A 21,873-nucleotide genomic window follows, 5' to 3' on the forward strand; every position below is an offset into this window, starting at 1 on the left:
GATTGCTCAATCCGGGATTGAGTTGGGTTTTCATTCAGAGCCCAAATGGCTGCCTTGTCATATTGTCCTGACAAATCAAAGAGGCTTCTAGTTGTAAAGGTTGCCATATCTCCTTTATCCTTGGCAGATTCCACAAGTTTGTCAATATCACTTTGACGGGGGTTGAGCACATTTCTTTAGCGCGAGTTAAACAAACGTCTCTCCTCGCCCGGAATATTTCTTACAGCATGAACAGATGGCTGATTATCAAGATTCAATACTTGCCACGCTTGTTCGCTGGCCAGAAAAGCACTGATGGCCAACCTCCACCAACATGGCAGGCCTAGGAAACCCTCGACTCGACAACATCGTACGTCTTCTCCAACAAGTCAACCAGGATCTCTAAATCTTCCTGACTCACATTCAGCGGCGGCGCCAAGATAACATGGTCCCCGGCATGTCCGTCCGCCGTCCCCGCCCCCGGATAGATGGCCAAGCCCAACCTGTGCGCCTGGTCCCTCATCTCACTCGCAAAGTGAAGATCCGGCGCCAACGGCTCCTTGGTCTCCTTGTCCTTGACGAACTCCAAGGCCCAGAATAGACCTCTGCCGCGGATGTCACCGACGTATCTCCTGGGCTCGAATCTTGTCCGCAGCTCCTGTTCCAGCCATTTGCCCTTTTCAGCACAATGGGCCACCAGACCATCCCTCCTTAATACTTTTTGCACGGCGAGAGCGGCGGCGCAGCAGACGGGGTGAGCTTGATACGTGTGTCCGTGGACAAAGGCGCCCGACCCCGAGGCCAGGACGTCGATGACTCGTTGGTGAGCGAGGACTCCGGCGATGGGTGTGTATCCGCCGCCCAGGCCTTTGCCCAGGGTGACCAGGTCCGGACGAACGTCCCCTTCCTGGGCAAAGGCAAAGTAGGTGCCTGTCCGGCCGGAGCCGCACATGACTTCGTCCAGAATCAGGAGGATGTCGTACTTGTCGCACACCCGGCGGACGCCCTCAAAGTATCCCCGGGGGGGAGTAATGCAGCCTACTGTCGCGCCGCCCACGGGCTCGGCTATAAAGGCCATGACGGTCTCCGGCCCGACGGCCCGGAACTCGGCGTCCAGCTCGTCCACCAGGCGCTGCGCGTATGCCTCTTCCGGCTCGCCTTGCTTCTGGAAGCGGTACGCGTACGTGGGACTGACGTAGCTGACGTTGTCGAGGAGGAGGGCGCCTTTGTAGGGTTTCTGCCTGGCAACGTGGCTGCCGACGCTCATGGAACCGATGGTGCTCCCGTGGTACGCCTGCCTCCTGGCGACGAAGCGTCTGCGTTGAGGCTGCCCTGCCTCGACCCAGTACTGTCTCGCGAGCTTCATGGCAGCATCCATGGCTTCGCTTCCGGACCCGACAAAGTACGCCCTGCACAGGCCATGGGGGTTGCCGTCCAGCAAGGTGCTGGCAAGCTCCTCTGCACTGTTTGTAGTGAATGCCAGGGTGTGGGCGTAGGCGACTTGGGACATTTGTTCCACGACAGCGGCTTTTACATCCGGGTCGCCATGGCCTATGACGGCCACGGCGGCACCGGTGCAGCCGTCGAGTATGCGCTGCCCGGTGGAGAGGGTGTAGTAGCTTCCGGAGGCAGAGGTGACTGTTTCAGGGCGGTGAAGGAGCAGGCGATGGAGGACTTTGGAGGATTTGGTCTGGTCAGTCATGTTTGGTCGGTGCCGCCAACTTTGCGGCTGTAAGTGTGGGATTATAAAACTAGTCTTGGGAGAGCTGTTCCACAGAGCCAGACTCTGCTATCAGGGAATGTAGGCTATCTGAGATGAGCTTGATAGCCATCGAGATGTGCTCCGCGGAGCAATTGGAGTCTTTAATAGTAAACAGAGTACACACGTTGTTTGCGCCCTCTGCCCCAGTTCTCTCCTCCCCCCCCTTTTCGACGAGGCCGCAGATTTGTGGCGCTGGCCTGCGATATCGGTTTTATGTGTCACGTCGGTGCGTATGCGGAGCGACCAGCTGCCCATTGCATGTACGAGAAGTTGACAATGGAAAATGACAGCAAAGCAGAACTGTAGATGCGGGCAACTGGGAGGTTGTGCTTCGGCAGTTGGATAGCCGTGGAACATTGGCGGCACGGCGACTTGGTTTGTCCAAACTGGAAGCGGCTGGAGATGCAAGTGGGAAACCAATACTAGTTGGGCATTAGGTATTCCCCTACAGACAAGTCGTAAACTCCTTCAACAAGGCGGCGTGTTGGCATCGAAGCCGCCTGGCCTAGACAGTGATGTAGACAGTGATGTGGGCGCAGAGTCTTTGCTCGTAAATCCAAGCTAATTACTCGGCAACTAGCCATTTGAATCATTGGCAATCAGCATGCCAGGCGGTTCGGTGAACAAATGCCATAATATGGTCTTGTACAGACACGGTTGACAAAGATTGTATTGTTCGAGTCGACACCAACCATCCATCCAAGCACACTTTGGCCTCGAATTGCTGCCATTCGCCACGGGCCACGTGCCAGGCAGTCACAGCCCAAAGTCTAAATAGTCGGCTGAGTAATTGCGGCCCCTGTCCCGCCTCCGAATAGCCTATTCGATTGGTCATCCGCAGCACGAACGTTTCGCAACACCACGCATCGGCGGTACCTAGAAGGCGTCCATCGTGTAGTTGGGGCCCCATCGCGTCCATATAAAAGAGACACTGCCATGAAATCAATTCAGTCATGGAGTGACCGCTCTTTCTCAGGGATATATAAAATCCACTCCCAGCGCCAGTCTCTCCAGATTTCCCGTTTCCACCGCGCCGCCACCATCTGCAAATCCCATCACCATCCAACCCTCAGTATCCCCCCCTCCAAAAAGAAACAAGAAGAGAAAGAAGAAAATGGCATACACTGCAGACCAAGTAGACCGCTACCTCCAGCACATCGACTTCCCGCCCTCCAAACACCCCCCGGATGCGCTCCAGCGGCTCACGCAGCTCGTAGCCCGACAAGTCGCCCGCGTGCCGTTCGAGTCCTTTGCGCTGCACTACTCGCAGCACAAACGGCTCTCGCTCGACCCGGAGGCGCTCTTTGAAAAGATTGTCGTGCACGGCAAGGGCGGGTACTGCATGGAGCTCAACGCCTTCTTCGGCGGCATGATGCGCGGCCTGGGATACCGCGTGCTCAACGCCGGCGGCAGGGTCAAGACGCCCGCCGGATACACGGGATGGTAGTTGAACACGCATCGCCTGCCTCTTCCCATACGAAAACCCATACAGCTGACTCCTTCTCTCGCATCTACAGGAGCCACATGGTCAACATTGTCACCATCGGCGACACCCGGTACAACGTGGACGTCGGGTTCGGCTCGCACGAGCCCATGCGGCCCATCCCCCTCCGGCACAACTACACATTCACCCAGATCGCGCCGCGGGAGGGGAGGCTCGAGCACCGGAGCGTCTCGCAGCACACGGACGCCTCGCAGCGCGTGTGGGTGTACTCGACGCGCGAGGACGCCTCGGCGCCGTGGGAGGAGCGCAACATGTTTGTCGAGACCGAGTTCTTCCGCGCCGACTACGAGGCCATGAACCTGAGCACCATGTCCGCCGCCACGAGCTTCTTCGTGCAAAACGTCATTGGCATGAGGGCCGTGCTCGACGCCGCCGGCGACGTCGCCGGCGTCTACACGCTCTTCGGGGCCAGGGTCAAGAGGCACATGAGGCACGCTGAGGCCGAGGTCGTGGCCGAGCTGGCCGACGAGGACGGCAGGGTGAGGGCCATTGACGAGTACTTTGGCGTGAAGTTGACGGCCTTGGAGGCGAGGGGCATCAGGGGTCTGGCGACCGAGTTGAGGGACAAGAGGACCGAGTAGAAGCGAGTTTTTCTTTCTCTTCCTTTCTTCTTTTGCCCGCTAATCGTAGACTATGCTACCTCGACGACGGTCCATGTTTTCGACCCGGCCAAAACTTGGTCGCCGAGCCTGTACGCCCTCTCCAGCGCCTGCTTGCACGGCAGCTCTTCCTGGCCCATTCTTACGGTCCGCACCGCCTGGGATCGCTTCCACTCCCACCTCTCCAGCGAGATTTCCTGTCCGCTCCTGACGAAACCCTGGGAATACCTGCCTAGCCTCACCACCAAGCCCCGGGTTGGTCCCTCTTCGTACCTGAGCACGGCGCATACCTGCTCCGAGGCCGTCGGGGCGGGCTCCTCGTCGTCCCAGATTTCCTCATAGGCCGTCTCACGGCCCGTATCGGGGTTGACCATGCGCCCCTTTTCGAGCGTGCTCCCGTCGGGCTGCGGATACATGTCGCCTTGGTCGGAGGCTGTTTCGGGCTGGCTTGTTCGTGAATCAATCCAGTGGTCCCATCGGGAGTGTGACACTTGCTTGCCGTCGACGGTGCGGCTGCTTGACGAGGACGTTCCTGCGATGGCCCAGTCGAGTCTTGACAAAGGCAGTGTATCTATCTCCGTTGGATTAGCTTCTGCCGTCATCTACCTAGTCGGCAGCTGGAGGTGGCAAGCTAGGGGAATTATAAGTGCTTTGCATTGGGACTATACTACTGTACCTTGGGCGCTTGGCAGAGTACCAGGACCGTCCTTCAATATTCGTAAATCTACAAACCGGCGTTGCGGGGAAGTCAATACAATGGTTGATGTGGGCTCGCTTGCTTCCCCGGGGAGCCATCGGATGCATCTACGAGTAGAAATACTCATGCCGATTGTGATGTGAGAATGTGAAGCGAGTTGACGTCTGATGTCGGCCGGGTGATGTTTGATGTTAGATTTGGGTTCGTATTGACAGGCTGCGCAAGGGAATTCAGTCCCGATGTCGGACCGACACCCCGCGATTCACACACTGGTCCTGTCCGCTTCGAGGGAGAGACGCCGACTCCTCGGACATTGGGATGGCATTCTACAAGGTGTTTACTCAAGCCAAATGCCATTTCAAACATGACATCCAGACTACTAGCGGGTTTTCACATCAACGAGTCAACCTACGGTGTACTACAATGTGACGGCATTAACGTCTTGTTGCATGGACACAGACTCCGACAGTCATAGAACGCCAACAGTCTCCGTAGATACACTGTTGATATACAGCAACACAGCAGTGTCGTACCAGCAAACAACAAACAGCCAGGCGTGGCCAGGGGAAACTTGAAAGTCTCGTAACTGCACACAAGTGCCTCTGTTTCTTTGTCTTCTCTCGACACACGGCCGAGATAGTACATGGTTGCTCGCAGACTCAATGCGGCAACCAAGGATGGTAGGGTATCTCTCTCATCATCATATCAAAGACCGAGAATACAACAGCGAAAGCATGCTCAAAACAATACTTTGTACAACAAATGCAATCAAGATGTGCTTTTTCGGCATCAAATTTCTGAAACATGGTCCATCTCTACGACTGAGGTGCGCTTGAGAAGTTGGTGATCTGGGTCGTAATAACGAGACCAGCGACCGTAGCCGATGTTAACGTAGCAACAACACCAGAGATGAGAGCCGAAACAGCCAACTTGGAGACATCGCCACCACGAGACGGAGCAAGCTGCCCGAGGATACCAATTTGAATACCCAAGGAGCCAATGTTACCGAAGCCACAAAGAGCATAAGTAGCAATAAGTCGAGAGCGAGGGGAGAGTCCGGCATAAGTTTTGTCCTTGGTGAGATCGAGGAAGCCGTTGTATTCATTCTATAACTCCATTAGCAACGGGCTCTGTAAAGAAAGGAAAAGAGATGCGCGGGTTTGTGTGGGCAAGAGGCCAGAGAAATCGAGGACTGTGGCAATCATTGGGGGGAGTGCATGGTCACTTACGGTGATGATTTTCTGAGCAATCAATCGGGCCACCAAGAGAATGTCATTATTGTCTCGGGGGACGCCCAAAAGGAAGGCCACAGGGTAGAGTAGATATCCAAGAATGGTCTGTAGAGTCAAGGTAGGATCATTAATATTGAGGTATCGGCCCCACCAAGTCATGAGAGCATTGATCAGGCCAACAAAAGCGATGATGCAGAGTAGTGAGGCGATAATTGTTGCGCCAATCTTGATACCGAGCCAGGAGCCATTGGCAAAAGCGTGTAGTGCGTTCTCAGCCTTGTGCTCGTCGTCATCGGGGATAACGACACGTCCAGCGGTGAGAGTTTCCTCGGTTTCGGGGTATCGCAACTTGGAAATAGCCAGAGAAGCAGGAATAGACATAATACAGGATGAGACCAGAGCCTCGGCGTTCAAACCAAGCTTGATATAACCAACAAGGACGGAGCCGGAAATGGTAGCGAAACCGCACGTCATAATCTGATGCAATTCAGCCTTGGTCATATGAGGAACAAATGGTCGGACAAGCATTGCAGATTCTCCCTGTCCTATGAATGGGGTAGCAGCAGCGACAATAGCCTCTGCGCCAGAGACTCCCAATGCCCAAAACACAAAGGTGGCAAACTTCTTGATGAACCACTGAAGAAAGCCAATGTAGTATAGAACCTGCACCAGAGAGATGAAGAAGATGATGGCAGGAATGACACTGAAGAAGAACCATGGGGTCTGGGAGGTCTCTTCGGACGTCAGGAAGGCCACACCCTGGCGAGCAAAACCCAAGAGATCACCGGCGCGATCGGCGATGAACTTGAATATGTCGTAACCGACGCCGGTTCGCAGGACAAAGAGTCCAATGATGTACTGGGCCAACATGCCGGCAATAACAGTTCTCCAATTGATGCGGCTGCGATGCGCGCTGGTTGCCCAGAAGACGAAGAGCATGACGACCAATCCGAAAAGACTGACTGCACGGTTGGCACGAGTATTGTCGGCAACTTCTTCTGAAGCAAAACTTCCAACTATGATGACTGCCAGAGCTCCAAAAGCACCAAGAGGGATCCGGAAAGCAGCGGGGATCAGTTCATAAACGACCAGGACAGTGTGGCTCCATACCCAACGAATGGCGGTTGACAGATATCGACTGGGGACGTAGTAAAAGAAAAGACGCAGAGATATGGCAAGCCACAGCAGAAACGGAACCACCCAATTCTTGTCGTCCCTATGCAGGATGAGAGAAGCTATCCACCAGCCAGTGAAGAAGAGAAAGTAGACGAGGTGGAAGACTGGGCGGTATCGTCTATAGAAACCCGTGAATCCACCGCCGGATTCCCTATGCCTATGGTCAGTTGAGCCGGAGCCTCGTCCAGTGCTCACCAGGCCAGCCTCGGCCTTCTCATTATCACTGTACTCGGGCAGGTTGAGAGGTTCCTTCTTGTCGACGCCGTGTGCGTGGTGGTTGTCTCCATGCTGTTGAGCGGGGATCAGGGAAGGGTCCATGGTGGTCCCTGAGGTGTACACAGCGTCGTCATGGCCGCCAGCGGCATCGATACGAGCAGAGTGGTGATGATGTGAATGCGTGTGTTGGTTCGCAGGGTTCAAGGCTGGGTCGGGATTGTAGTCCATGCCTGCAATTGGCGTGTGGTGTTGGTTCTGCAGGGGCGCCGCCACTTTGTCGCCAGCATTGGCTAGGGTGTTTGTCTCCCCAGCCATGATTGTCTCGAGTAAGAAGCTTGAAAAGTTGCAGCTGTTGAAACGCTGCAAGACAAACAAACCAAGTTATTCGGTCCTCGCGATATCGCGTGTTTCTGCTGAATCACGCTGCCTTGTAATTGGAAGCGAAGGGTTGAGAGGACAGGCTTTTGGGAATGCTGAGCGCAGAGTTTTGGGCTGATGAATTTTGTCTCGTGCCCTTTTTTTTCTGTCTCTTGCTACCGAGGCGCCACAAAAGTTTTTTGCGACGCGAAGGTGAGCAGGTACGGCGAGGCACTCCGGCTTCGAGTACACTCGTGAAGACGAAAAAAAAACCAATAAACAGATCCGGTCTGGAGGACCTAACGTACCTAAGGCAGACACAGATGAGGAGGGAAAAGAGAAACATCGCACTGGCGAGACAAGAGGACTTTTTGTACCCGCACGGCGATTCCGCAAAGCATTAGCAGGACGATAGGACGACAGCACAGGCTTTGGGAATGTGGAGCAAACGATAACTAGACCATAATGAAAACGATGTACTCCGCACAATAATAACTACTACATAAAACAGCCTCCGGAACTAGCTCTGCATCTGGAGAAGGGCCTGCTGTAACTCCATCCGGGCAGCCAAGCCACTTTGCACTCACTGATGCCGCTCCAAGCGGAGACCAGATGAGGGGACTTTGGGGACCAAAAGCCGCGACCTACCGACACCACCACCAGGTTGTGCAAAATAATGAGATGGTGGGCCGTCGAAGAAAAGAAGGCCCCCAGCTTTCTGGCCGAATCGACTCTCAAGGGTCGCCTAGCTGCAGGGATTGGTTATTCAGGCCTGGACCCCGGACAACGCCAGTACACGGGCATGCATGATCCCCGGGGATCCCAACTGACTACTATTCCCAATCCATCAATATACCCGCGCTTCTGTTGGTGATGGTGGTCGGCCTCGGTGGCCCGATTCAGCTTACAAGGTCTGATATCAGTTGTATTGTGTATTGTGTATTGTATGTATGTACAATGCTGATATGAGGCCATTTCTTGGACAAAGCGTTGACACCGAGGATCCTTCGGAAAATAGGTATCCTTGAGAGGAGGGGTGCGTGGCCTCATAGGATGCAGCGCGTCTCCCGCAATACTTGTATGACCTCATAAGACCGGGTTATATCAGCAGACCATAGCCAAATACATCCTGCCAGACATACGGAGTAGTACCAAGGATAAAACGAACCTCAAAATTTGGCTGGTCGCAGGCCAGTATTCCACTTCCAGAAAGGGACGGGGAGCCGTCAAAAGTGCCCAAGGCTAGCCCCATGCTCGTCTGGAGGTGGCGTCTTCTGCTGCGGTTCGTCGCTGGTCAAGGCCTCTTGGGCGTTTAACCGTTCTGTCTCTCGGCGGTGGCGGCGGCGCCGGCTTATTTCTGATATGCACCGTCCCTGATTCCATGAACCCACTGCCACGATAAGACTAAGAGCTCTGGGGGCGAAGGCGGCTGGCAGAGTAAGCAACGGTGGCACTTTGCCTTCCGCTACAAGGCGTCGGGTTTCCCCTCCGATGGCGCTATGGTTTGTGGGAAAGCGTTGAAATCCTTGCCAACCTTGGACGACGACCAGAATCGCTTTGCCAGGGCCCGGAAAACCACTACGGCCAGGCTCGCCCTTTACAACGAACTGCAATCGACATCCTGCGGGTGGGAAGCTTACTGTTTCTGGAAGGTTCAAGGATTATGCGTCCTGTTGTTGTTGTTGCTGTTGTTGTTATCTGAAGTCTTTGACAGAGAGCGTCTCAGCCACGACCATCAATTGTTGGCAACTTGGCAGTCCACGTACCAGACAGTTAATTCGGACATGAACTGGCGCCTCGCCATTGGCCCATGGACAGACCACTTATGACAGTTTGTTCTGACTCGCGCCCATGTGAACCATACCATCCATGTCTTGCTCCTTCCCAGAAACAAAGCTACTCCTCGGGAAGCAGCTCGGGAAGCAGCTCGAGCGTTGTTTCCTTTATCAAATTGCGCACGCCGTGAGGCTGGGGTTTGGAGTGGACAGATAGCCATCGATGGATAGCTTCATATCTTCTCCTGTTGATGTCGCAAATCGTCCAAGTCACAATCGGGACAGGCTCTGAGATAGCAAACCCCACCGAAACAAGCCCCCCCAAGAGAAAAATATTGCCCCGGTGCTAAAGTTGATAAGCAACAGCGGCTTACTCCCCAACACCGGTGGCGTCCCGTGCAATATGGCGTTCGACAACCGTTCTCTGATTTCGCGCCTTCACACAATTCGAAATCTATCTCCAATGGCGAAGCGATTCGCGCCCCTTGCCAAACCCCGTCGCTGGCCTCTGCTACGTACCCCATCATTGCTCAGTCATCACCCCGGCTGGATGTCCTCGTCAATCAGATACCCATTTATCCCGAATCGTTCAACAACACCGAAGGTCCCTGATGCAGTCAACAAACGGCGGCAACATTGCAACCTGGAGATGGAAGAGGTAGAACTAGGGCCTGGGCTTCTTAGTTGCCTGGGTCCTTGGACCAAGTGATAAGCGTCAGTCGGCCCCGAGCTTACCGTCGCAGCGCGCCAGCCTCGTGAGTTCATGGAAACAGGGGTTACGAGTTGTGAGCTCCCAGGTCCTGATCTATCTCATCTGCGGGAGAGAATTGGTAGCTTGGTACTCGAACTAGACTGTTTCGGAGTGAAGTAATTAGCGTGGACGGCCACGTCCGCCAACCACACAGCAACCTGCTCCGATGGGAACCTTTGATCGGAAACCTGGTTAATGCATACAATGTGGCGGCAAATCACGGCCAATTTTCTGATTTGATCAAGGCTTTCGCCACGTTGACTCTGCCATCTGTTTGACTGCTAAAGAGACATGCAGACCCTTTGGCCAGTGGCGGCTTCTCCAGCTTCCTGTCTTCTTGCCAGCCAGGTCAACTCCTTTCTTGTCGTGCTACCAAGCACTGCTATTCGGTCAGGGCTACTCCGTACTCCGGACCATGATATTAACTTGCCACATGATTCCTCCCACCCAGTCAAGAGAGGCCCATTTACAGTCTGACAGTCGGTACCAAGGCGCCTGTAACTGGTGGGGGGTGAGTGGGCAAACGAGAAAGTCGACTGGGCACGCGACCTGGAAGGGATTCTCGGCTCAAACTCGACTTCTCCGCAGCCTCGGGTGCAACACCAATGGGGAAAATGGTCAAGGATAAAGACAAGCTTTGGATTCGACGTTCGCACAGAAAGCGGAACGAGGCAGCTCGCTAGACATTAATAAGCCACCAAGCTCATGAAGACACGATCGGGGCCCGGTAAATCTGAGAAGATATCAATGCGTCGGGGGAATATACATACTTGCATGGCATGTGCAGAATCCGCCCAACTGCATCTACCAAATTTGCTCGTGTTTCTTTTACTACAAGTCATGTGGAGACGCCAGTTCGCATTGTACGGAGTACTACAACATGATTTTTTTCCAATTGTGCCACGAGATCTTGAGGGCTCTGCCGGCGGGGCTCAAAAACGTGTCCCCGATTACCCCGTGAACTAGTCTTGGAAGCATGGCATTTCATAAAGTCGGCATCTCCAAGTCCGGCGATAGGCTACGGTTGCGGTTGTACCTTGGAGGACCCAGCGATCACGCGAGGCTGTTTCGAACAATAACTCGACAAACAAGAATGTTTATCCCCGCAAATCGAGCATTGGTGTGGGTCGAGCCGAACCTCTTCCCCAGCCAGCATGACCATGACCATGACCGCACGACCATCGGTCACCGCCGTGCCGTCGTCGAAAGCTCCCTCAAACAACCTTCTCCTTTTGTCGTCAACGACATGCATGAGCCATGTGTCGACCACCCTGAGAATTCCCCGGTGCTGCATGAATGCAAGCGTGGTTGCTTGCCTCTTCGCTTGTCGACGCATATATGGCGGATGGAGGGTTGGGCGGAGATGGCCGTCACGTTCCCCATACCCCAGAGTCCCAGGCTACTTATGCAACGAAACTAAGTTCGCACGAGCCAACACGTCTGTCTAGGCTTGCGTTTACGTATTCATCTTGGAGTACTATTGAATCACGCCTTCCCACCAACATGCTTCAAGACCTGTGCTCGGGAGGCGCATTCGGAATCAAGCCACTTTTGCGATTGACACCACACCCCGGCTTTTTAGCCCTCCCCCGTGGCTAATGGAATATTTCCTTCCAACTCCCAACGTTGCTGGCACTTCACTGAAACAACGTGATGCAAAACGTGAAAATGGACGGCATACACCACCAGCGAGATTGTATTCAGCTGTGGCTAGATAATTCACGACGGGGTAACAACATCACAAGGCATTGGGCGGAGACTGGAGTCAATTGTTTTGCTTTTTTCTTTCTCTAAACCAGTGGCTAACAACATCCGCAACAACCTTCATGTAGTAGTGTCTCATTGATACAGGAAAAACAGGATAATTCTACTCTCCAAAAATACATTCTTCATCGCATGATTCTTCATTCCGCCCGTGTCATCGTGAGAAACATCAATTTCACAGGGTATTGGTTACTCCCCTCCTCTGAACCTGCGATTGAACTCCTCAACGGCGACACCAATCATCTTGTACAGGTACGCTCTCTCACTTCCGCCTCCAACTGGAATAAAAGGCCCATTTGCTCCTCCTCGCAAGACAAGGCTCACACCGGTTCGTTCCTTGGCAATCGTCTGGATGTCCTTCAAAGGCACGTCCCACTCGCTGGTTAGTCGTTTAGACCTAATAAGCAGTATACGAGCAAATGTGACCATGACGACCATATCTTCCTTGGGCAATTCTAGATGGCCAATGTATTGCTCGTCAAAATACCTTCCGTTGTCCACTTGCTTCAGCCAGTACTGCCCCATTGCCTCGCGGCTGTTGTACGGTCGAACAATTCCATCGTTTGGAATAAACCGCGGGAATCGTATGCGATCGAGTTCCTGGCCATCGAATACAGTCGTAGTATTGCGAATGCCTTCGCTGACATTGCTTGCCATGTCCAAAACGCCAACAGCAGGTTTGGTTGCCAGACCGAGCACCCCCTTTCCGACTCCTTTGATAAACCCAAAAGCACCTTCCTGCTCTGCGCCTTCAAGCGGCTTTCGAGCCAAGCCGCCTACACCCGACGCAAGACTTGTAAGCAATGAGTTGGCACCAGCGGTGACACCAGTCAGCGCATGCTTTGGTCGGTTTCTCGCTTTCGTAATGCGTCTCCGGTCCTGGAATTGCTTGTCCAGTGATGCTGCCGCGAGACCCTTGCTCAGACTACCAGTGAACTTGGAGAAGCTGTCGCTGAAGCCAAACACAGTCTTTTTTGCAAACGAAGCGGCACCCTTGGCAATTCCATATCCAAACTCTTCTGGTTTGTCCGAAAGAATAAGTCCTTGGTATGGTTCGTAAAAGATGTCAGTGACACCAGAAGAGATGGTGGTAAAGAGGCCCACGGGGTTGCCGAGGAAGTCAGCAGAGCCCAGAATCTTGTGAAGCTGAAACATAACCTCTTGGCTGTAGTGGTTTGAGATGTTTTGTATAAGTACTGGTGTTGAAACGCGTACATTATCCAATATCAGGGCGTTGAATCGAATCGGCGCATCATTGACGTTTCCAATGGCCATTGTCAGGACATTCACGAAGAACATGATGGGATTCCGTGATGAGGTCTTGTCTTCCGCATTGATACGCTCAGTGCGCATGAAACTCAGATCGATTTGCATAGGCTGAATGTTGAGCACTTCAAAGTAAATGTCTTGACCACCCTGCTGTTGGGAAGGCTCGGGAATGTCCAGATCCTCGTCACACAGTTTACCTTCCTGCTCCACCTTGGACCAGCTGGCGCCAGGAACATTAGAGAAGTCCAACAGCGCAAACGCAAAATCCTCATCGAGTTCAACCGTCATTTGTTGAAGAAGAATGCTGGCATACTTTATATAAGTAACGCCGTACGACTCATCCTTGACGCGGCTGACCATCGCATGAAGAGACGGATGGGCATCCACCTCGTTTGCCCTTTTTGGTACCACACTGGGGTAAAGGACCATTGGGAAGATGCCGCCGTAGAGCTGATTGTCAATTTGCATCCATTGAACTGCCAGTGATACCGTCTGAATCAGAGGCGAGTCGCTGAATCGCAATTGCACATCTCTAAATGTGATATAGGCCAACTCCTTCAGCTGAGCATTGATCAACGAGATGCCAATGCCCGAAAGCTTGAGTTGGGCCCGGAATGTTGCGCCTGTATCTTGATCCTTGACTTCGAATGCTTCAGGGCCGCTGGTGGTTCTTGAAAGAGCCTTAGGTCTATACATACTTCTACTCTGTCGGAAGTTGCTCAGAATAAGTGTTTGTGTCGGCCCATCCGCTGCAACATTGATGTCGATAATCTTCTGGTCGCCAGAGGTAGTGATAAACTTCATTGGAATTTGGTTGCCGATTTCAGCCAACTTGACGTGACGCTCCTTGTTGTTCGTGGTGATGACAACTTCCCTGAATTTGGCCGCCGGAAAATCCCATGCGTACGGCATGATGCTTCGAGGAGGCAGCCTATACCGTATAGGCCGCCAACCGCTTCCGTCTTCAACATCATCCTCGTCAACGTTCGGGTTGGCTTGATAGAAGGTAAACTCTGTATCACTCTCGTTGCGCATTGAGAATGGCCAGTTCTTGGTCTCCATGCTCAGGTGAAGGAAGATTGTCGAATCTTCAAGCAGAATTTCAACCCGCAGCAATCGTTGGCGTTGACCAGCCTTTGCTATTTTGACGTGTGTTGTTCCAATGTCGGCGATGTTGAATGGAGATGTCCAATGGTTATCAACACCAGCATAGCAAAGGCAGAGTTGCTTGACCGCCGACTTTTGCATAAAGTGTAGTGGTTGCAATGCGCCAGGCTTCAATGTCATGTAACCAGACGAGCTCGACTCCCGAACCAATATTTCCTCGCCTAATTTGTTCTCAAGCACAAATCGAGGTGCCAGCGTGACAACCTTGGTCATTTTGTACTTTCCTTCGCCGGATTTGACAGTGATACCAACGTGGATTTCCTTGGTTTTGGAGGCAGAGTTCAAAACAACCTCGGACGTGCTTCCAACGGCATCAAAACTTTGAGGTTTGCTCCATTCCGACTCATCGACTTTTAGTAGCGCTCGATTGCGATTATCATCATTTCCATACGAAAACATGAATGGCAGAGCCTTTGGTCGTTCACGGTCCGAGGTATCAACAAGCGGGAACTGACCTGCAGCCGGTTTCGCTTGCTGCAAAAAACTCTTCATACGAATTCGGAGGTCAAGGCCAGTCTTGTTGAGAACAACATAGGGACTGTACACAGTAATCTTAAACGCACCTCCACTATTGGGGATTTTGAAGTAGTGCAGCGCCAGGTTCAACGGCAACCCTTGGTCATCTTTGACAACAATCCGGCTTTCCTTTCGGAAGTCCTCAACGTTCCCAGAATTAATGATTGAGAAATCGCTAGGTTTAAAGACGGTATCTTGCATGTCGATACTCAACAGTAAGAGGTGTGAGAGCTCCACGACGTGCACTGGACTCACTCCGCCTTTGCGCAAGAAGTTTGACCAATCCTTTTTCGTGTTCTTGTCGTAAATTCTGTACTTGAAGTCATAGGGCAGTAGGTTCTCAAGGGTAACAGGGGCGGACAACTTGATCTTCATATGCGGGTATATTCTACGGAGTCGGTTAGCCATCTTGGGTAAGAGCCTCGTCAATCCTAATACTTACTTCGTTATAGGGTTGGATCTGTCAAACTGGGCGTGGGCCTGGAAATAGAACGGATCGCCATTCTCTCCATTACACACAAGCTGCTTCGTTGGTCTCTGCAGCAAATCCCTCCACCAAAGCTGGTCTCGACTCCATTCGTAGCCGAAACCACCGTCGGGCCGGATCAGAGCACGTTTCTCGAACACAGCGCCAACAGGCGCCGGCCGAGAATCGCCAGGTGCAATCTTCTCAATCTTGAGCAGGTGACCTTCTCGGGCATCATAGACGCCAAGTTCAACCGGAATCTCTGTCGCATTCTCCACGACGAGTGGTGACCGCAACGTAACATACTTTACATTATCGGATCCCAACTTGACCTCGACACAGAGGCGGTGTAGAATGTTCTCCGTTTTTGGTCGTAAGCCATACAAAAATTCACCCTCCCTGTTAAGCTTAACGCTCTTGATGAGATCGAATCCACTCCCTTCAAGTTGAATGCCAACCCCATCCTGGCTAGATTCGGTGAGCAGATTCTCTCTCATCTTCTCCCAATGCTCAAAACTCCAAGGTTGTTCAGCCCCATCCTCGAGTCGAAGACCCATAGGCTCCTCACTACTAGGGCTCTTGGAGTGAAGTACCACATCGAAGCCTGTATAGTTCCTGATACGATAAGGTGCCTCAACTCCTCGTGGCTTATCAAGGACATTTTGCTCGGAAGTCAAAAATGTCAGGGACTTGGAGGCCAAGGCAATGGATGCTGTGGTGATAGTAATATCAAAAGTCTTCTTCGATGCCACGTCAACGGATATCAGCCCAGACGTTGGGTCTTTTGCTACACCAAGGCCAACATGCCATGGCTCTAGGAGTGGTTCCCAACTTGACTTGGCGAAATTGTAAACACTTGAATACATATTAATCGCGGCCTCTGCCTTAAGATTCGATGACCAATTCTCAGCAGTAGCCGTAAAGTTGTTGACGCCAATGTCAAGAATAGGCAATTCATGCAAATCACCAATGAGAACAATACGCACTCCATCAATAGTGGCAGAGAGCTCCTCGCGATCAGGTACCGTAACTGGTTGTGGCTTTGTTGGTGGATGAATTGTTCTTCCAGTAATAGTCTTCGTGCCCCTGGTTTTGGCAATTGTCGATTGGCCACGTCCACTGGCAGACTTGTATTTCAATCCGGCATTTCGTAGTTCTCTAGCTTTCTGTTCCGCCGCTGTTTCCGGCGGATCCTTTGTCTCGTTTCCAGACAGCTCACTAGCTCTACTGATAATCTGCAAAATCAGGAGGATATCACGGAGAGAAAGGCGCAGAATGAGGGGCTCCACGTCAATATGAATGCCGGTCACCCCAACCTGTGAGTTGTCCATGTTTAATTGAATGGAAAAGTCATCAATGATGCGCAGGCGAGAGGTGTCAAACTTATCCATTCGGCACCAGAACATGCCGGTTTCCGAGATCTGGAAGGTTAGGGCATGCTGTTTAGAGAGCAGAACCTGTCGAATACTCAAAACGATCGCCTCGGAGCTTGATGACAATGGGTCTGCAATGAGGATAACCTGAGCATCCACTAGATTGACTCGAAACGCCATCGACATTGTTGACTCCTCTTTCTGTTTCTGAGACTTATCCGGAGACACCTCGTTTCGCTGCCGAGAAGCGTGAGACTGTGTCCGCTCCGTGCCAGGGGCATTGTAAGTGACCTGCATCGAATCGGTGTCGGACTCATCAACTGTTTCTCCAATACTTTCATCATCCATTGGGCTGGTATCATCCACGGCTAGACCTTCAGTTATGTATTTTTGAATCGCGAACAGATGGTCGAGTGCGAAGATAATTCGAGGGCTGTCAATAGTAGCCATGGCAATCAAGCTCCGTTCCTTTCCACCAGACATGGTCACACTCGCCATCAATTGCTGCGCTTCCTTGTTGGAAGAGGTCATAATTCGCCGATACTTGGTTTCTTGCCGACGACTGTCTTGGATTGTGAAAGACTGAATAAGCAGTTCTGCCTCAAGAGAGCCGTCAGACAGCATTCTTGTTTTGAACCTTGTATCATCTAGTGAGAACCTCGACAAACTTGATTTAGCCAAATCGCCAACCGGTTCATCTTCCTCGGCCATGATGAGTTCAAGAGCAACAGTGTTGACTTGAAATATGAAGTCAAGCTTCGTCCACGCATTTTGCAGCGAGCTGAGTTCCGGTGAGAGGTCAATCAAGCTCTGATCATGACTATTGTTACCGTTACCAGGAGCACCTCTAGCGCGCTGCAGCGTCCCTTCATCCACCATTCGCGCCGCCTCTTCATCAGAATCATCTCCTTCGCCCGCTAAAGCTGCGGGAACGGACTTTGAAATCTCCATAAGAGTCTTGAGTTGGTATTGTGTCAAACGAAGCTTGATGTCCGAGAGAGTCCCTTCAATTTCCGTATCAGGTCGCTTTACGCCTTCTTTATGTTCTATATACGTAATATTGAGGCCCAGATCCACACCATCGATCATCTCAAGCTCTTCCGATCGGTCCTCGGAATAGTGGAAGTCGGAGGTGAGGCGCACGTTTCTGATGCCTGCTGAGATTTTCATGGCAATGTCGGAGTTCTTGCTATCATCCAGGGGAACAAACTTATTTTGAGCGTAAATCTCGCCCAGGTACGCCGTGATGGCATCTCCTTTGTCTCGTTCAGACACGTAGAGGCGAGGGAAAACGACAATCGGTGTCTTTACAACAACATCAAATCTGATCCTGCTCGGGCTCTGCTGGATCTGATTGGCACGAGTCACAGCGGCCTGGCGGGCAGCATTGTACAAGGCTTGCATTTTGCCAAATTTGACAAGAAAATCAATAATCTTGCGGAAAGGCTCCTCGACAAAGTTAACCTTGACAGACCCAGCTCGGAGAAAAACTGAGCTGTCGTATCCAGGATAAGCCTTCTGGTTTTCAGGGTCGAATGTCTGGTACCTGAAGTCTGCAAGGTCATCACCTTGGATTGTAACAAGCTTCCGAAGACTCGAATCAGCCGAGACGCCAAGGTTTACATCATCAACCAGTGACAAGTCACCCAGTCTAGCGGAGATGCGCATCGCTTTTCCACTGATATAGATGCCGGCATCACCATGGTTGAATGAGAGGGTGGCCAACCTGATACCATCGTTATTGAGAATAAGGCGGATGGCCTTCAAGTCAACCTTGACACGAATCGACCCAACATTTCCATTGGGCTTTGGGGCGTCGACAATGCTCTGCTCAAGCTGCGGTTCGTCGCTGCCTTCCCCTGCCGCAATGGTTGGTGCCGATGGAGCTTCTTGATCGTTATTGCCACCCGTAAATGTGATCAAGATGAAATCAAGAAGAGTCAAGAGCGTTTTACGAGTGACGACAATGTTGATAGTTGATATAACAGCAGTGATGTTGGTCTCCACACCCTCGTACACCGGCATGAATTCTGGCGACTGTCTATTGATCTTCATGAATTTTACATGAACGAGGCTTCGCCCTGCTTTCAAATCTTCGCTATCTCCAGAAGAAACAATAGACTTGAACTCTCCAGGGGGGTTTTCGACAAAATCTTCGACCGCAACGGAGCCCAGCGACACTTCGGCTGCCATATCGTACGTTCTGGTATAAAAGGCAAGATCAAAGCGCTCAGCCACAAGCTCAACGAGAAGCGTGTCGGGTTTGGCGCGGTCTGGGTCGCTTCTGTAGAGTGAGCCCTTGAGTGTATCGACTTTGAAGTTAAATTCAAAGCTCCTTTGTTGGATTTTTAGTTGCTGCCCGTCCACTCCGTCCGTCGCGTCTTCGAAGTCGTCTTCATCGTCGTCGATGTCTTCGAGTATTACAGCACTCTGTGGTTGCATAAATGGGAAAGCAGAGGATTGTCGGCGTTCTCGTTGAGACCTTCTTCGCGATCGTGTAGAATTAGCACTAAGAAGCCGTGGTCGTTGCTGAAGTGTTTGACTATTCTCAGAGGACGGTTCTGGTTGTTGACTTTGTCCTAATTTTGGAATTGCCGCGTCAATAACCTTCATCAGGTTCTTGTATTTCGAGTCAGATACAGTCGCGTGCAACATTGGAAGGTGACCAGAAACTCGTAGCTTTGTAAGATTTGGAGCTTTGGGTAAAATGGAAGTTTCAACGACGAAGTCGACATTGATTTTTTCCACGACATGTAGCTGAGAGTCCGCACTTTTCTTAACCAGTTGCTTCTTGGTTTCTTCGATCGATGGACCAATGAGTACTTGTGTTGATGTGAGCTTGACGATAAATTTGTCGTACATTGCCGATTCGAGGCGCTGAAAGTCAGCCTCGCTGTAAGATTGCCGTTGCTTTGACTGGATTTCGTTCATGGTCTTGTTATCTACCAATTGACTGTTGACATGAATATGGCCAGCATCAACAATCAAGCAAGTTGAGTTCGCAGTCGTGATGCTCACGGGCACGATGATGAGCGGGGCCTGTAGATCTAGCTCAGCATTCACAGTTTTGTGCTCTTCGAGGGCAAATTCCAGCCCTGCACGAGTTTGCTCTCTGATACCCTCAACGGTTGCGCCAGCGCTTTCCATCAAAGCTGTGATGGATTCCATGTGCCTCTCTGGCGGCCGGAAGAAATCAACAATGCCAACAACAAAGTTGGGATTCCATACGACTTCAAGAGGTTTTAGTTTTCCGACAATGGCAAAGTCACCCTCGCGTTCTATAGGATTCTTTTCGATTTCGAACTGGAAGAATGGCTCTTCCTTGTCAATTTCCAGCTCCTTCAACGATAGGCTCTTTCGTTTCCTGACCTCAGGAGCATCCTTGACGCGGACAATCTCGGGGTACAGACTGTCCGGGGTCGTTCCATCATTCACGCGTAGGCCGCCGAGACTGATATTGGCCAATACGGAGTCCTTTCGCTGAAGTGCTTTTGCCTTGAAGACATCGAAGTGAAGACTCAGAAGATCGGAAGGATTATCATGCGGGCTTTTCTTCAATGTAAAACTGCCCGTGCTCAAAGAGGCCTCAAGACATAGCTTTACAGCCTCCCTAGGGACGTCTACTTCCTCGGCCAGTGCTTGCTTCTCGTCCCATTCAATCATTTCATACAGTTCCTTTCGCTGCTCCTCAGTCATCTGAGTATTTTCTTCGTTTTCTTCTATCGTCCCCTGAGGCTTCGATCCCCACATCCAAGCTAGCCAGCCTTGCTGTTGTTGTTGCAGCTGGGGCTGCTTCCTTAGGGCTTCCGCATTTTCTTTCTTGAGCTGGTTTCGTGCCAACGATCTCCAGAACCGGAGATCTTCATATTCCAACTTGCACTCAAGCTTTCGAAACTCTTCACTTTCTTCTGTTGTGAATTGCTGCTGCTGTTTCTGCTTCATGAACAGCTCAATGTATCGCTGTCGATCGTCGCGTCTTTCTCGGAAATAGTCCCAGGACCACTTGCGGTTCCTTTCATGTATCTTATTTAGGACAGCATTACCGGCAAAGAGGAGCCAGGCGCGAGGATCTTCCTTGGGCCGCACACCTTTCGGTTTCAATGACTTGTACTCCTGGTGACGAATGAAGTAATGGAACAAATCCACCATCATCAGCGCATCGCGATATTGATCATCATCAAGAACGAGACCAATCTCTTCGAAAAGCAGATTGGCTTTGAATTTTGGGGCGTGGATATCACCAGACTTGTCAATTTCGATTTTTGCCTGCCCATTCACTGGGCGTAAGATGAACTGGTGGTTGGAGGCAAGGGCGTTTGCCTTGCCAACCATGCCCTTGAACTTTTGCACCATCTCGTCGTGCGGCAGGGGCTCCTTGAGCGGCGAAGATGCCTCGCGACCGGACCCAAACAGGTCTGAGTCCGTATTCCAGTATACGGCCAAGGCGCCTAGGGTTGCCAGCTTATGTGTTGTGGTGCTGGAGTCCTGAATGAACGTGGGCTTCCATTGTCCATCAGTGCTGACGGCACTGAATTCTTCCAAGGTCAACCCCAGGGCGAAAGGGTGTCCCGGGGCAGAAATTGAATCTTCGTACCGAACGTGAATGTTTTTGACGGTAACCTGCAAATTATCGACAACCTTGGTGACCAAACTTTGTGTGAAGCTTTGGCTTTTCTTTTGCTCCTCCTGGCTCATACCTTCTCGGTTTCGTTCCTTGAGTATTTCGGCGCTGTCTAGCTTTTCCAATTTGAGCCTCTGCCTTCTACGTTCCTCCTCCTCTTCGTCGTATTCAGCCTCCTCCTTCGGACTGGCCAGGAGAAAAACATCTTCGATAAAGACCTTGACGGGGGCACCACGAAGATTAGACCACGGAATAACCAGCGTTAGCTCTCCGAGGTGGCCCTCCACAACGTTAATTGGCAACTTCAACTGGTCAAGAGCCTCACGGCGCAACTCGAGGTTCCGCAGCTTGACATCGCCAGACCAGATACCAACTTTGAGCTGTGTTGGGTCGAAGTTCTGAACATACATGCCCAGGAATCGATTAAGAAGACCGGCGACCAGTCCTTCCAACATGGTGACGGTGGTGTTGCCGTGCCCCGGGCAGGGTATACCAGGTCGGTGTGGGCGGCTTTCTGTTTTCTACAATGGCAACATCGGTGGTTGGAAGCGTACAGCACGAATCAGGCGCGTATTGCAACAATCAATTCAAACTCTCTCAGCCGACGGTGGCAGCTGTGTCGTCGGCACGCGTCGTTCGATGTCGTCGG

At 51.9% G+C, this 21,873-nt stretch overlaps 5 protein-coding genes across 5 annotated transcripts; 1 reads left to right on the forward strand and 4 right to left on the reverse strand.

Moving 5' to 3' along the window:
• Positions 1 to 322: 322 nt before the first annotated feature.
• MAA_05504 (Aminotransferase class-III) lies at positions 323 to 1,681 on the reverse strand (the record flags this gene model as incomplete). Its single annotated transcript, XM_007823502.1, has 1 exon — positions 323 to 1,681. The coding sequence occupies one exon, from the start codon at positions 1,679 to 1,681 to the stop codon at positions 323 to 325; it is 1,359 nt and encodes a 452-aa protein (XP_007821693.1).
• A 1,174-nt stretch (positions 1,682 to 2,855) lies between these two features.
• MAA_05503 (cysteine proteinase) lies at positions 2,856 to 3,826 on the forward strand (the record flags this gene model as incomplete). Its single annotated transcript, XM_007823501.1, has 2 exons — positions 2,856 to 3,184; positions 3,259 to 3,826. The coding sequence occupies 2 exons, from the start codon at positions 2,856 to 2,858 to the stop codon at positions 3,824 to 3,826; spliced, it is 897 nt and encodes a 298-aa protein (XP_007821692.1).
• Positions 3,827 to 3,876: 50 nt separating this feature from the next.
• MAA_05502 (sodium/nucleoside cotransporter) lies at positions 3,877 to 4,446 on the reverse strand (the record flags this gene model as incomplete). Its single annotated transcript, XM_007823500.2, has 1 exon — positions 3,877 to 4,446. One exon carries the CDS (start codon positions 4,444 to 4,446, stop codon positions 3,877 to 3,879), a length of 570 nt encoding a protein of 189 aa, XP_007821691.2.
• Positions 4,447 to 5,356: 910 nt separating this feature from the next.
• On the reverse strand, positions 5,357 to 7,480 carry MAA_05501 (sodium/nucleoside cotransporter; the record flags this gene model as incomplete). Its single annotated transcript, XM_007823499.1, has 2 exons — positions 5,357 to 5,647; positions 5,771 to 7,480. 2 exons carry the CDS (start codon positions 7,478 to 7,480, stop codon positions 5,357 to 5,359), a joined length of 2,001 nt encoding a protein of 666 aa, XP_007821690.1.
• A 4,521-nt stretch (positions 7,481 to 12,001) lies between these two features.
• Positions 12,002 to 21,679, reverse strand: MAA_05500 (vacuolar protein sorting-associated protein vps13; the record flags this gene model as incomplete). Its single annotated transcript, XM_007823498.1, has 2 exons — positions 12,002 to 15,152; positions 15,207 to 21,679. 2 exons carry the CDS (start codon positions 21,677 to 21,679, stop codon positions 12,002 to 12,004), a joined length of 9,624 nt encoding a protein of 3,207 aa, XP_007821689.1.
• Positions 21,680 to 21,873: the final 194 nt, after the last annotated feature.

The sequence above is a fragment of the Metarhizium robertsii genome (genome assembly GCF_000187425.2).
Source record: "Metarhizium robertsii ARSEF 23 chromosome Unknown MAA_Scf_2, whole genome shotgun sequence".
Lineage (NCBI taxonomy): Eukaryota > Fungi > Ascomycota > Sordariomycetes > Hypocreales > Clavicipitaceae > Metarhizium > Metarhizium robertsii.